The following is a 10980-nucleotide window of genomic DNA, read 5'->3' as shown; positions in this document are numbered from 1 at the left end:
CCCTACCTTGCTTGGCTGAATGTCTTTTCCCCAGCCCAGGCCCCCTGTGCTGGCTCATCCCCAGTGGGACACTCCCACACCCACACTTCCTCCCTGGGCTTCTCTGGGTTTCTGTGGTCAAGGGATGAGACCCAGGCCCATGTCCCCTCTCTGACCCCACAAGAACAACACACAAAGAGGTCATCAGTGACAAGTGCTTTACCAGCAAATGCAAGAGTCTGGGAAGTTCCATGGTGAGGTGGGGGGTAGGCAGCCCCTCGCCCTCAGCCAACCACATCCCGGGCAGGGGCCCCAGCGCCACTGTCCTCCCGCTGGAGGCTGCAGCGGTTCATCTTCAGCTGGGTCAGCTGGATGTAACGAAGGACATTGGTGTCTGCAGGGGAGGTTGCAGGGCATTATCTGGGTGTCCCCTGGGTCAGCAGGTGAGATCCATGCCACCTCAGCTTGTACCCATTGTCCCCCATTTCCAGGGGCTCCCCAACATCCCATATTGCCAGAGCCATTACCCAGAAGCCCAGCTGCAACCAGCAGCCAGAAACATTTCACACCTCCCTGCTCACGCGGCTGCTGCACCCTCTGCCAGGAATGCCTCTTCAGAGGCTCCTGCCACACTTCCACCCATCCCCAGTGACATCTGCGAGGAGTCTGCTCTCCAAACCACTTAACAGGGAAGTTAATCTTGCTTCTGCTCCAGCTCTGCACCATGCACCCCCGGTCAGCCCTCTTCTCTCCTGACTCTTGATACAAAATCAAGTGTCTGTATGCTCGTGGGGACATGCATACACCTGGCCATTACCTCCAGAACGCCAGGGAACAAGCCTGGAGTTCTGCCACCCCTCAGCCCCGTCCCTCCACACACTAGTTTCCTGGCACCACCTGCCCTGGGTGGATGAGTAGGTGAATGAGCGAATGGTTAATGAACAAGTGAAGGATGAGTGTATTTGGGGTGGGAAAGTATGGAGACAGGATAACTGTGTGGATAGGGAAGTGGCTGAGTAGGTGAACGGGAGGTATCAGGATAGCTCAGTGACAGACTAGATGAGGAGTGACCAAGTAGATGGCAAAGGAATGGTGGGGGAGCAGATGTTTGGTGGAGGGTGGGTGAATGAATGGACGGAGTGAGTGGGTGGGCGAAAGGAGTAGGTGGATGGGGAGACAATGTCCAGTGGGGGGTGCAGCACTCTTTCCGGGCAGCTCTGGAACGGGGGGACTCTGTTTTGCCCTGATTATCCTGACCCGGTTCCCTCTAAGCCCTTTCCCAGCCGGGGCCCAGCCATCCCCTCTTTCCCGCCCTGCCCCTCACCTGTGGGCTCCCGGCTGCGGGCCTCCTGAAGGTATCTCAGCGCACGTGCGTAGTCGCCCAGGTGGTAGAAGGCAATGCCGGCGCGGTAGGTGGCCTTGAAGTTGCCCTGCTGCTTCTCCAGCACCTTGAGGCAGTACTCACGCACGCGCTCATAGTTCACCAGCTCCGACTGCAGAAGGCAAGCTGCAGGGGCGCCGGGCGTGTACTTAAGTCTAGTGGCAAATCTAGAACCCACGTGACTTCGAGGAGTCTGGTCTCCCACCTACAGGGAACCTGGGTCCTACCCCATCGCCCAAGGGGGCTAAGGCCACCAGGAGGCGCCAATCTGCTGTCCCATCAGAATAGGCTCAATCTGCGCCGCCGCTAGAGGGCGCGAAAGACAGATAGGCTCCGGTGATTAGCAAGAGTGTTAAGGGTGGCCGCAGAGGCGAGGGACTAGGCATAGAATGGCTAGCCCTTCTCATCTTAGGGTCACTATTGGCCGGGGGCAGAAGGAATGACAGGGGAAGTGGGATTCTGAAGACCCAGATCAAAGCCCATTTCCTGCATCTCAGCTCCCTCCATTCAGAGACCAGAGCTTTGATCATCTGCCCTCAACTCCTTGCCTTGATCAAGTTTCTGAGGTCTCTCTCAACAGACCATGCATGGCTGTGGCCCCTTCAGCCTCCAGCCCCCGCCCGCGGTCCCCAAGACCTCCTGATGGTCCCTCACTTCCCGCTTCTCTCACACATGCCCCTCTGCGTGTCCCCCGATGGCCCCGTACCCGTGAGAGAGTCATAACATTCCACCTCCGTGTTCTCCACCAGGCGCCGCTGCTCCTCGCTGAGGCGGGCGGGCCCGGGGCTGGTGGCGGGCCCGGGGGCGGGGGCGGGCAGGCCTCCAGGGCGGGCCCCCTGCGCCGCCTTCAGCTGCAGCAGAGCCCGGTGGTACTTGCCGATGGCTTCCCGGAACTTCTTCTCTCGATAGCAGCGCTGGCCCTCCGCCTTGAATGCCACGGCGGCCCGCAGGCTGCTGTCGAGCGCCGCAGCCAGCGCCCCCGACGGCTCTGGGGCAGGACCCGGTCGAGCCGAGCCATGGCGGGGGCCTGGGCCAGGGCCCGGCGGGGAGAGGGCGGGAGGCGGGCGAGGCGGAGGCTCCGGGGCAGCGCTGAGCATCAGCACCGGGGACAGCGCGCCGCGCTGCATTGTGGGAAACTCCTGCGGCCGCCGCTGCAGCTACCGCATCGCCCCCCGCGGGGCCGGTCCCCACCCTTTCTCCGCCCCCGCACCTCCGGCTGCCGATTCCGGCTGCCCCCTATGGGTCTAAAGAAACCCCTCAAGACTTTCCCTTCCTATCTTCAAACCAGCCCCAGTCATTCTCCTCTCCCTTATTCAACACTCCTCTCACCCGCCCGCCCTGTCTGCTCTCCTCCCCCGTGTCCAAAGCTCCCGAAGATTTTCAGCAGGAAAAGATGGGCCCAAGGGGAGGACCTGAAGACATCAACCTCGCAAAAAGCTGGTTTTCAGCCCACTAAACATTTGGTGTATTGGATATAAACACGGAATAGGGATTCAAGCTGTCTACATCAAATTCCCTTTATTTTCTCGCTAGTTGTATCTCACTTAAATTACCTGGAACTCGGAATCCAGTCACGTGGGTTAATAATATCCACCTTGGAATTCATTCACTTATTTATGCAACAAACAACTATTCACTTTATCTTCTCTGTGCCTGGCTCTGTTCTGGATGATTCTGGGATGCACTAAAGCCCGAGGACTTCAGACCTTACCCTCACCAGGCCCCCCAGGCCAGAAGAGAGGCAGACCTGTGACCAACAGTGACAGCCCACAATGGACTAGCTAGAAAGCGCAGGGAGAGGGTTCAGGACTGAGATGGTGGAGGCATAACAGACGGCGAGGGCTCAGAGGAGGCACCTGCCCTTGGCAGAGGTGGCGAGTGAGGGCTTCCTGGAGGAGGGGATAACTCTACAACCGAGAGAGATCGGCCTCTGGTGCTCAGCGAGCTCACCTTCTGTGAGAAAGCAGACACGTCCCTGAGAAGTGCCCGAGAGCGCGGCACACTAATGAAGGAATATGCAGGGAAGGAGACGTGGCAGGTTCACAAAAGCAAAACGGGGTGAAGGGGATGATTGCCCTGCAGCCCTCCTTAGCCCCCCACTCAGCTGCTGTGTGACCTCTGCCAAGTTCTCGGATCTTCCACTTTGGCTTCCTTCTGTGACACGAGAATGACAAGTAAGTTTACCTTAGGTGAGGACTGAATTCTATCATGCAGGCAAAGCACTCAGCACAGGGCCTTGGTACAGTCATGGGTGCTTTCTTACCATTTTATCCTCAGGTATTTAGCCACAAATACCTGACTTGGCCTCAGCATTGGTATGTACTTGTTTTTTAAATTTTTTACTGAATTATGGTTTCACATAATGGCAGGATTTGTTTTACATATTTGTACATAATGGAACAATAATTTGGCCATAGCTTTCCCCAGCATTTCCCCTTTCCCTCCCCCTGTACTGATCTCCCTTCCCACACCTTTTCTTTCCTTTTTCCCCCTCTAGCTTCCAAATAGGAGACAAAATGTGGCCCTTGACTTTCTGAGTTTGGCTTATTTCACTAACATAAGGTTCTCAAGTTCCATTCATTTTCCTGCAAATGATAATTTCACTTTTATGACTAAAACTCCATTATGTATGTGTGTATGTATATGTGATACATGTATAGATGTATAAACATACATAGACGTACATAGGCATATATATCACATTTTCTTCTCCCAGTCATTCATTGATGACACCTAGGATGGTTCCATAGTTCCACTATTGTGAGTTGTGCTGCTATAAACATAAAATGCAAATGTCATTAGACTATGCTGATAAATACTGAGGAGTGGTATGGATGGGTCATATGATGGCTTTATGTCTAGTCTTTTGAGGAACCTCCATACCAATTTCCATAGAAGTTGTACTAATTGACAATCCCACCAACAGTGTAAAAGTGTTCCTTTTTCTTCATATTCTCTCTAACATTAACATTTATATCTAGTTGTCGAATTAGTAGTGAATGATTTTATGTATCTCCACTGTCCCCACTGCCACTTTAGGCGCACATCCTCTCCCTGGCAGAGTTCCAAAATTCCACGGCTGGCCCCACCCAATAGCCAAAACCTGAAATCAATACCTCCCATCCCAATGGCTGCAGCTGACTCTGTTATTGTAATTTTTGTAAATTTCTTTTACTGAATAAGTCCCTCCCCCATTCCTGGGGTCCAACTTGAACACCCCAGGCATAGAGATATCTTCCTCTCTGCACCTCCAAACCCAGGTTTGGTTAGGAGTCTAAAGTCCCCAAGTGTGAATCCCAAACATCACACTAACCTTTCTGCACCTCAGGAGTATATGTGGGTGTGTAGTTTTTTTTTTTAATGGAAAACATGGAAATCCATTGATTTGTAACTAATGTTTTCTGACCTATTAACTAGCTAGGTGCTAGGGCACAGTGGTAAATGGGGGTGGTTGTACCTCACTCCCAGTCATACTAGGATACAATGCAAACACTTTTTCTTCTTTTGTCCCCCTTGCCCTAAAGCTTTGCATACATATTAACTCACATACCACACCACTGTGAGGTTGCTGCTGTAGATACTGACATGTGGCACTTTCGGGGTTAAGTAAATCAAACTCCATTTATTGATTTCTCTCAAGGACTCTAACCAATTGATGACCTTCACAGGCCAGTATATGTGATGTGTTGGGCTTGTACAGCCATTAAAAAGGACTAAATGATGCCAGGAATGGCGACTACCATATGTATAATTGCAGCTGCTCAGGAGGCTGAGGCAGGAGGATCGTAAGTTCAAAGTCAGCCCCACCAATTTAGTGAGGTCCTTAGCAACTTAGCGAGACCCTATCTATCTCAAAAAAATAAAAAGGGCTGGGGATGTCTCTCAGTGGATAAGAGCTCTTAAGTTCAATCCCCAGTACAAAATAGAGAAAAATAAATAAATAAGTTAGAGTTTGTTGAGAACATAAGACAGAGATGTTTATGGAATTGCAGATTTTGAGATTCACTTGGGTGAAATCTGAGAAGCTGGCACCATGAAGGTAGACTTCTTCAGGACCGGGGCGGGCATCTCGGTTTTGCACAGTTCCTGTGTTCCCAGCCCCGAGGCCCCCAGTTTTCCTAGCTGAGGCTCCGGGGAAGTCCTCCAGTGCCCCCTGGCGGAGAAGTTGAGAATTTGCATTTTCTCTCTCCTCAACTAAGGACTGGGTAAGGATATCCAATCAGAGGGAAGAGAAGCCTAGGGAAGCGACCAATCAAAAGCGAGAAGGGGACAGAATTGGATCAAGTAGGACCGAGAGCGCTCAGAATAAAAGACACTTTTATTAAAGTGGGGACAAACACACAGTGAGAGTTTGCGTTTGTTTTCTGGGTGGGTCGTGGCGCTCAAGGAGGCCCAGGCTGGGGGCGCCGGAGCAGGAGGGCGGCGGCGAGGCTGGTGCCCTGGCGCTGGGGCCGCGCGTACTTGAGGAAGACCGCGGCGCGGCCAGGTGCCGGGCCCCGCAGAGAGGCGCGGACCATGCACCGCTCCAGGGGGTCCAGCTCCGCGGAGCTGCAGTGGAGAGATGGGGAGACTGAGGCAGGCAAGGGGTGGGGAGAGCCTTTCCCTGGGCCGAAGGCTCGAAGCTGAAAAGACGTTTGACACGGCCCCGGGGGCGACCCCTCGAGGTCGTGATGGGGGGCACTGAATGCGGCCACAGGGAACCCAGAGATCCCATCTCCCCCAGAGGCAGGCCGAAGGGCCCCCCAGCCTGCACACACCCCTATCCTCTCACATCCCCAGAGAAAGGCAGACCCTTCGGGGCGGAAGACATGACATCCTCTCCCCCACCCAGAGACATCGAGTCTAAGTTGCTCCCCGTCCCAAATTGTCCCATCCTGACAAGGGAAAGACGGCGACCCAGAAGGGAGGCTATCTGAAGCAACGGAGACCTACCACCGCCCTCTGCCAAGGCCACACCTGTAAAGCATTGGCTTGGGCCTGGAGCCCGCTCCGTCGAGCATGCGATGCGCCAGGTTCAGCGCCGCAGCTGCGCGACGACCAGGCTCCCATCCCGCAGCCTCAGCCTCCAGTAAGGACAGCTCCAGGAAATAGGTGGCCAGCAGCATCACCTGCCAGAGAGGCTGGGTGAACCTCAGGCTCTGGCTGGCCACGCTGCTCCCTCGCACAGGCCACGCCCTTACCCATGCGCACCTGGGGGCCACTCCCGGCCAGCGCGGTGAGCAGCTCCAGGCACAGCAAGGGCCCGGGATAGTGCAGTCGGAAATCCAAGCGGCTCAGGATGCGGCGCTCTGCGCGCAGCAGCTCTGCCCTCGAGAAGGAACCGGCACTCAGAAGGCAGAGGGAGGCAGGCTGAGGATTGCGGGGAAAGATGTGAGGTAGCCTTGGACTCCCAGCCCTGGAGCACCTGGGGTCGCTTCAGTCCAAGTTTCAGACCTCAGTTTCCTGGTCTGTAAAATGGGGCCATTGACTTGTGTCTGAAAGTCGTGGATGTCACGGGCATCAGAGTCATAATGACCGGGTTCAATGCACCATTTATCCACTATGTGACATGGGACATTCATTTACGCTTTCCATTTCCTCTTCACCCTTAAAACCGAGATGAAGCTCCCTACTTCATGACACAGCTTTGAGTTTATGCATGTTAACACTCGAGAGGGACTATGACTACTGTGTTCAAGATGGAATCCAAGTTTCGGCTGTTTAAATTCCGGGCAAGTGTTCCCTTATGGTCTGTTTCCTCCTCCTGTTAAAGGGACACATTAGCAGCCCCGTGCCTCATACAGACAGATTCGTTAGGATTCCAAGAGTACACGAAGAGTGTGGCGCACCGTGGGCATTTAATCAGTGACTACAGCAAAGGCTCCACCCTCCCAAGCCCCAGCCCGCGAATACCTCGGGAAGCACGCACTCTTCCATCTTGCACGCCAGGAACAGGCAGGCCATGCCCAGCAGCTGCAGGCGGTGTAGGCGCACTCTGCCGGCGCGCAGGTAGGAATCCAGCAGGTGCACCGCCAGGTAAAGTGTGTCCCCTGCCAGGCACAAGTACTCCTGGGGAGGGGCACAGGTGACCATCAGGGTCTCAGGTAGTGACAGGGAACCAGTCTCGCCCCCTCTCCACTTACTTACGTGCACCTGGACCAGCCAGTCCACCACTAGCGCACGCATCTCTGGAGTCACGGGGCGGGGCAGGGGGCTCCGGGGCAGCGCGTGGCACACCTGGGGATGAGCAAGACAGGCGTCATTCTCCACACCTGGGCCTCTGTCGCTCTTGAGCTCCAGCCCGGGGTGCAATAGCCTCCTCCTGCAAAGTTGGATGTAGCAGGAGTTCCACACCGTAACCCGCCTCAGCTGCACCTCTTCCACGACCCCATCTGGAATCCTGGACTTCACTGTAGATACCTCCCTATCCACCTGTCCACTGTGGAGCCCCCATGGCCACACAGCTTCCTGGGCATCTTCCCCTGTCTGGGTTTTCAAATTTCATTCTTGGCCACCAATCCTCAAATCCATCCGCCTCAGAGCACCCAGAAGGGTCCATCCAAAGACAGATCTGACCAAGGAACCTCAGACCCTTAGGAGAAAATCCTAATTCCTGTCAGACTCTCAGACCCTGCCCCCAATCGATGTCACCTCTTCCCTCACAACCAACATTTTGGCTACACCAGCCTTCTCTTGTTTCAGACTACATCAAGCTTATTCCTACACCAGGGCCTTGGTGCTTACCTTGCCTCTGCCTGTAATTGTCTTTCCCTTACTCTTTGCATTACCTTCTCAGTCTTCAAGTCTCAGATAAAATTTCCCTTTCTCCATACTCCTCCCTCCATCCCACCCCTCATTATCTCATTACTCTTTTTTTCCTTAGTATTTTCACTAAAGATAGCCATTGTTTCCCTGTGTGTGTTGTCTGCTGGCCCTGCTAGGCTGCCAGCACCACAAACGCCCTGAGCTACATACCCCCAGCTCTTTTTGAGACAGGGTCTGTTAGGTTGCCCAGGCTGGCTTTAAACTTGTGATCCTCCTGCCTCAGCCTCTGGAGTTTCTGGGATTACAGGCATGTGCCACCATGCCCAGCTCTTTGGCCTATTCATGAGGCTCGGTCTCTCTGGTCTGGTCAGCTCTCAAAGACTTCAACCCCTAATACCTTCCTACCGGAAATGTGGGTTCAACCTAAGAATTTGGGAACACAGCATTCAGCCTCCAGCAAAGGCTGAGCCCTGCGTTCCGATCACAGGTGCATCTCAGCTCCTGGCAGAGAACCTGAACCCGGGAAGAGACTGGCGGGTGTTGGCTAAGCTCGCTCCAGCACCTCTTCAGGCAGTGGCATCTCGTGGAGACGGACGCCTGCCACGACCTGTGTGCTGGCCTTTGTGGCTTTCTGTTATCATCAAGTATATTTGCTAGCTGTCTCCCCAGAACGAGGACAGACGGTGGCTCATCGCCGCAGCTCCGGTGCCTAGGACACGCTCAAAAGCGCGATAATAAAGGGTTAAGTGTTTGTTAAGCGAACTCAGGAGGCACAAATAGGGTAGCCACGGGCTTTCGAAAGAAGGGCTGCCAACAGCCAGGGACCGCGGGAAGGGGTTTCGGTAACTGTGCGAGGGGAGAAAAAGAACCGCCTAGAACTTGAGATCTGGGGTGGGGCGCAGGTTTGGACGCCCCGCGGAGCGGCGAGCGGAGAGCCCGCCAGGCCCAGCGCCATCCAACCCGAACCCGGCTGCGCGCCAGGAGTGGGACGGCGCCGGGGTCGCCCGCTCACCATGATTTCAGCGAAGATGTCCCCAGCGTACTCGCGTTCCCCCTCCAGCCCCAGCGAGCTCAAGGCCTCCTCCAGCCCCGGCGGCGCGCACAGCCTCTCGGGGCGTCCCGGGGAGACACTGGTGTCCCCGTCGGGGACTGGGGCGCTCGGAAGCTCTGAATCGAGGGAGGCATTAGGACCCTGAAAAGAAGAGGGTCTGGGGTCAGTCCCTGGAGAGAGGCCCACGTGGGAGCTGGGCCCCGTCCCCGTCCCTGCCCCTCACCAGCATCCTCGGGCCGAGGCAGCGCGCCCAGCCGAGCAGGCGCTTTCAGCTGGAGGGCGGGACCCGCGCCGGGCGCTTTGAATTGGTCCGGGCGCATGCGCAGTGGGCTCCCTTCACCTGGGCAGGTGCAAATGCAAAGACAAGGGTCGGTAGGCAGGCTCTGCCTCCTCCAGAGGCCTAAGGTCAGGGGCTAGTGACAAATGCTCATCCTGCTGCCCAGAAGCCGCCGCCCTGCGCCTCGTTTTCCTTAACCATAACACAGGGATTGCAGCCAACAGAGCTGTCCTAAGGATCTCCTAGGACTGTGCAGGGATCAGCACGGAGCCTGCTACCAGAAAAGCTGAAGGCGTGGGAGTGTCAAGGAACCGCTCTGTGCGCCGGCTCTTCAGTGATTGAATCACCTGTGGGTCCTGCCTTGCAGCTGCTCTCCCTGGGTCCATGCCCCACACTTTGTGCCCAACATGCAGCCAGAGGGATCCTGTGCACACCTAATGCAAATCACACCCTCTGTATGTTCAGAGCTTCACCAGGGCTCCCTTCTCCCTCAAGTTGAAGGCCCAGCTCACCTATGTCTTCTGCTTCCATCCCCCACATAAGCCTTTGAGCTCATCTGTTCATCCCCCTCACTCAGTACCCCCAGCCACCCACACTGGCCTCTGCCTCTTCCTCATACCTGAGGCCTCTGCGCTGAGTGTTCCCTCTGCCAGAAATGCTTTTCCCTCAGACTGTTTCCCTCCCAAACTTCCTTTAAGGTATTTATTTAGATGTCACCTTCTCCATGAAAAGTGCCAGTCTAAGCACTTCCCATCCTATATTCTCTGCACTTATTCTCTCCTTAGCACTTATTGCTTTCTAACCAACCAATGTTTGTGAGCCCCATGATGGCAGGGCTTCTTGTCTACCATTCTCCTATTGCTGTATCCCCAGTACCTAAAACAGTGCCTGGCACATAGTCAGTGCCCAATAAACATTTGTTGAATGAATGAGTGAACAGGCTAGATAGTGGCCCAGCATGCCTTTCTGAGGTGGGACAATGGAGCTGAAACCTGAAGGAGGAGAAAGATCCAGAATGTAAAGAGAGGGCAGAATATTCCAAGAGGTGGGACCAGCATGAGCAAAGGCCCTGATGCAGGAAACAGCTTGCTAGTTTCAGGCACCAAGTCAACAACACTGGGGAAAGTGAACAGGAGAGAGAATTGGATATTGGATCAGTGGCTTCCAGTCACACAGTGAAACCCGTTTGCTCATTGTTACATGTGTCACCTCATTTCCTTCTTTTCCCCCACCTCCACTTGAGAAACCGTGGCCTCTTTATGACCCCCAGATGGTGAAGAAACTCGATACTACCCTAATCAAGAGATCAGTCATCCCCAGTTAAGGGACAAACTGTCATCCTGTGCCTCCTCATAGTGTGCTCTCAGGAAGGCATGTCACTTCTGGAAATTCTGTCCCAAATAGTTGGAATTTAACCCTGGGGAAACGTCAGGCAATAAGCTCTGATTGAGAACAGTCTGCAGTATACTTACCCTGTGAGCTTCCAACCTGACGATGCAGTGTGGGAACCTGGTGGATGCATTAGCCAGGGCTTTTTACAACTATGAG

General features: G+C 54.7%; 2 protein-coding genes across 2 annotated transcripts; both read right to left on the bottom strand.

The window, feature by feature from the left end:
- Positions 1-263: 263 nt before the first annotated feature.
- On the bottom strand, positions 264-2487 carry Ttc9b (tetratricopeptide repeat domain 9B). Its single transcript, XM_026411594.2, has 3 exons — positions 2067-2487; positions 1304-1486; positions 264-373 (listed from the first exon to the last, which is right to left on the bottom strand). The coding sequence occupies exons 1-3, from the start codon at positions 2485-2487 to the stop codon at positions 264-266; spliced, it is 714 nt and encodes a 237-aa protein (XP_026267379.1).
- Positions 2488-5742: 3255 nt separating this feature from the next.
- Ccnp (cyclin P) lies at positions 5743-9384 on the bottom strand. Its single transcript, XM_077792740.1, is given in 7 exon segments — positions 5743-5908; positions 6317-6468; positions 6551-6709; positions 7253-7408; positions 7487-7576; positions 9117-9324; positions 9326-9384. Coding segments are annotated over 7 exon segments (990 nt in total).
- Between the last annotated feature and the right edge of the window lie 1596 nt (positions 9385-10980).

The sequence above is a fragment of the Urocitellus parryii genome, chromosome 15 (genome assembly GCF_045843805.1).
Source record: "Urocitellus parryii isolate mUroPar1 chromosome 15, mUroPar1.hap1, whole genome shotgun sequence".
NCBI classification, from domain to species: domain Eukaryota; kingdom Metazoa; phylum Chordata; class Mammalia; order Rodentia; family Sciuridae; genus Urocitellus; species Urocitellus parryii.
Note: the sequence above shows the minus strand (reverse complement) of the source record. Positions and strands in the feature narration are given on the sequence as shown.

Excerpts from the sequence above, each read along its gene's own strand:
- Ttc9b (XM_026411594.2), bottom strand. The coding sequence starts at position 2,487 with ATGCAGCGCGGCGCGCTGTCCCCGGTGCTGATGCTCAGCGCTGCCCCG. Across the intron at positions 1,487-2,066 it reads ATGTTATGACTCTCTCACGG|CTTGCCTTCTGCAGTCGGAG; the intron begins GTACGGGGCCAT and ends GCGCCCCTGCAG. Across the intron at positions 374-1,303 it reads CCGCAGCCGGGAGCCCACAG|ACACCAATGTCCTTCGTTAC; the intron begins GTGAGGGGCAGG and ends CCTCCCCTGCAG.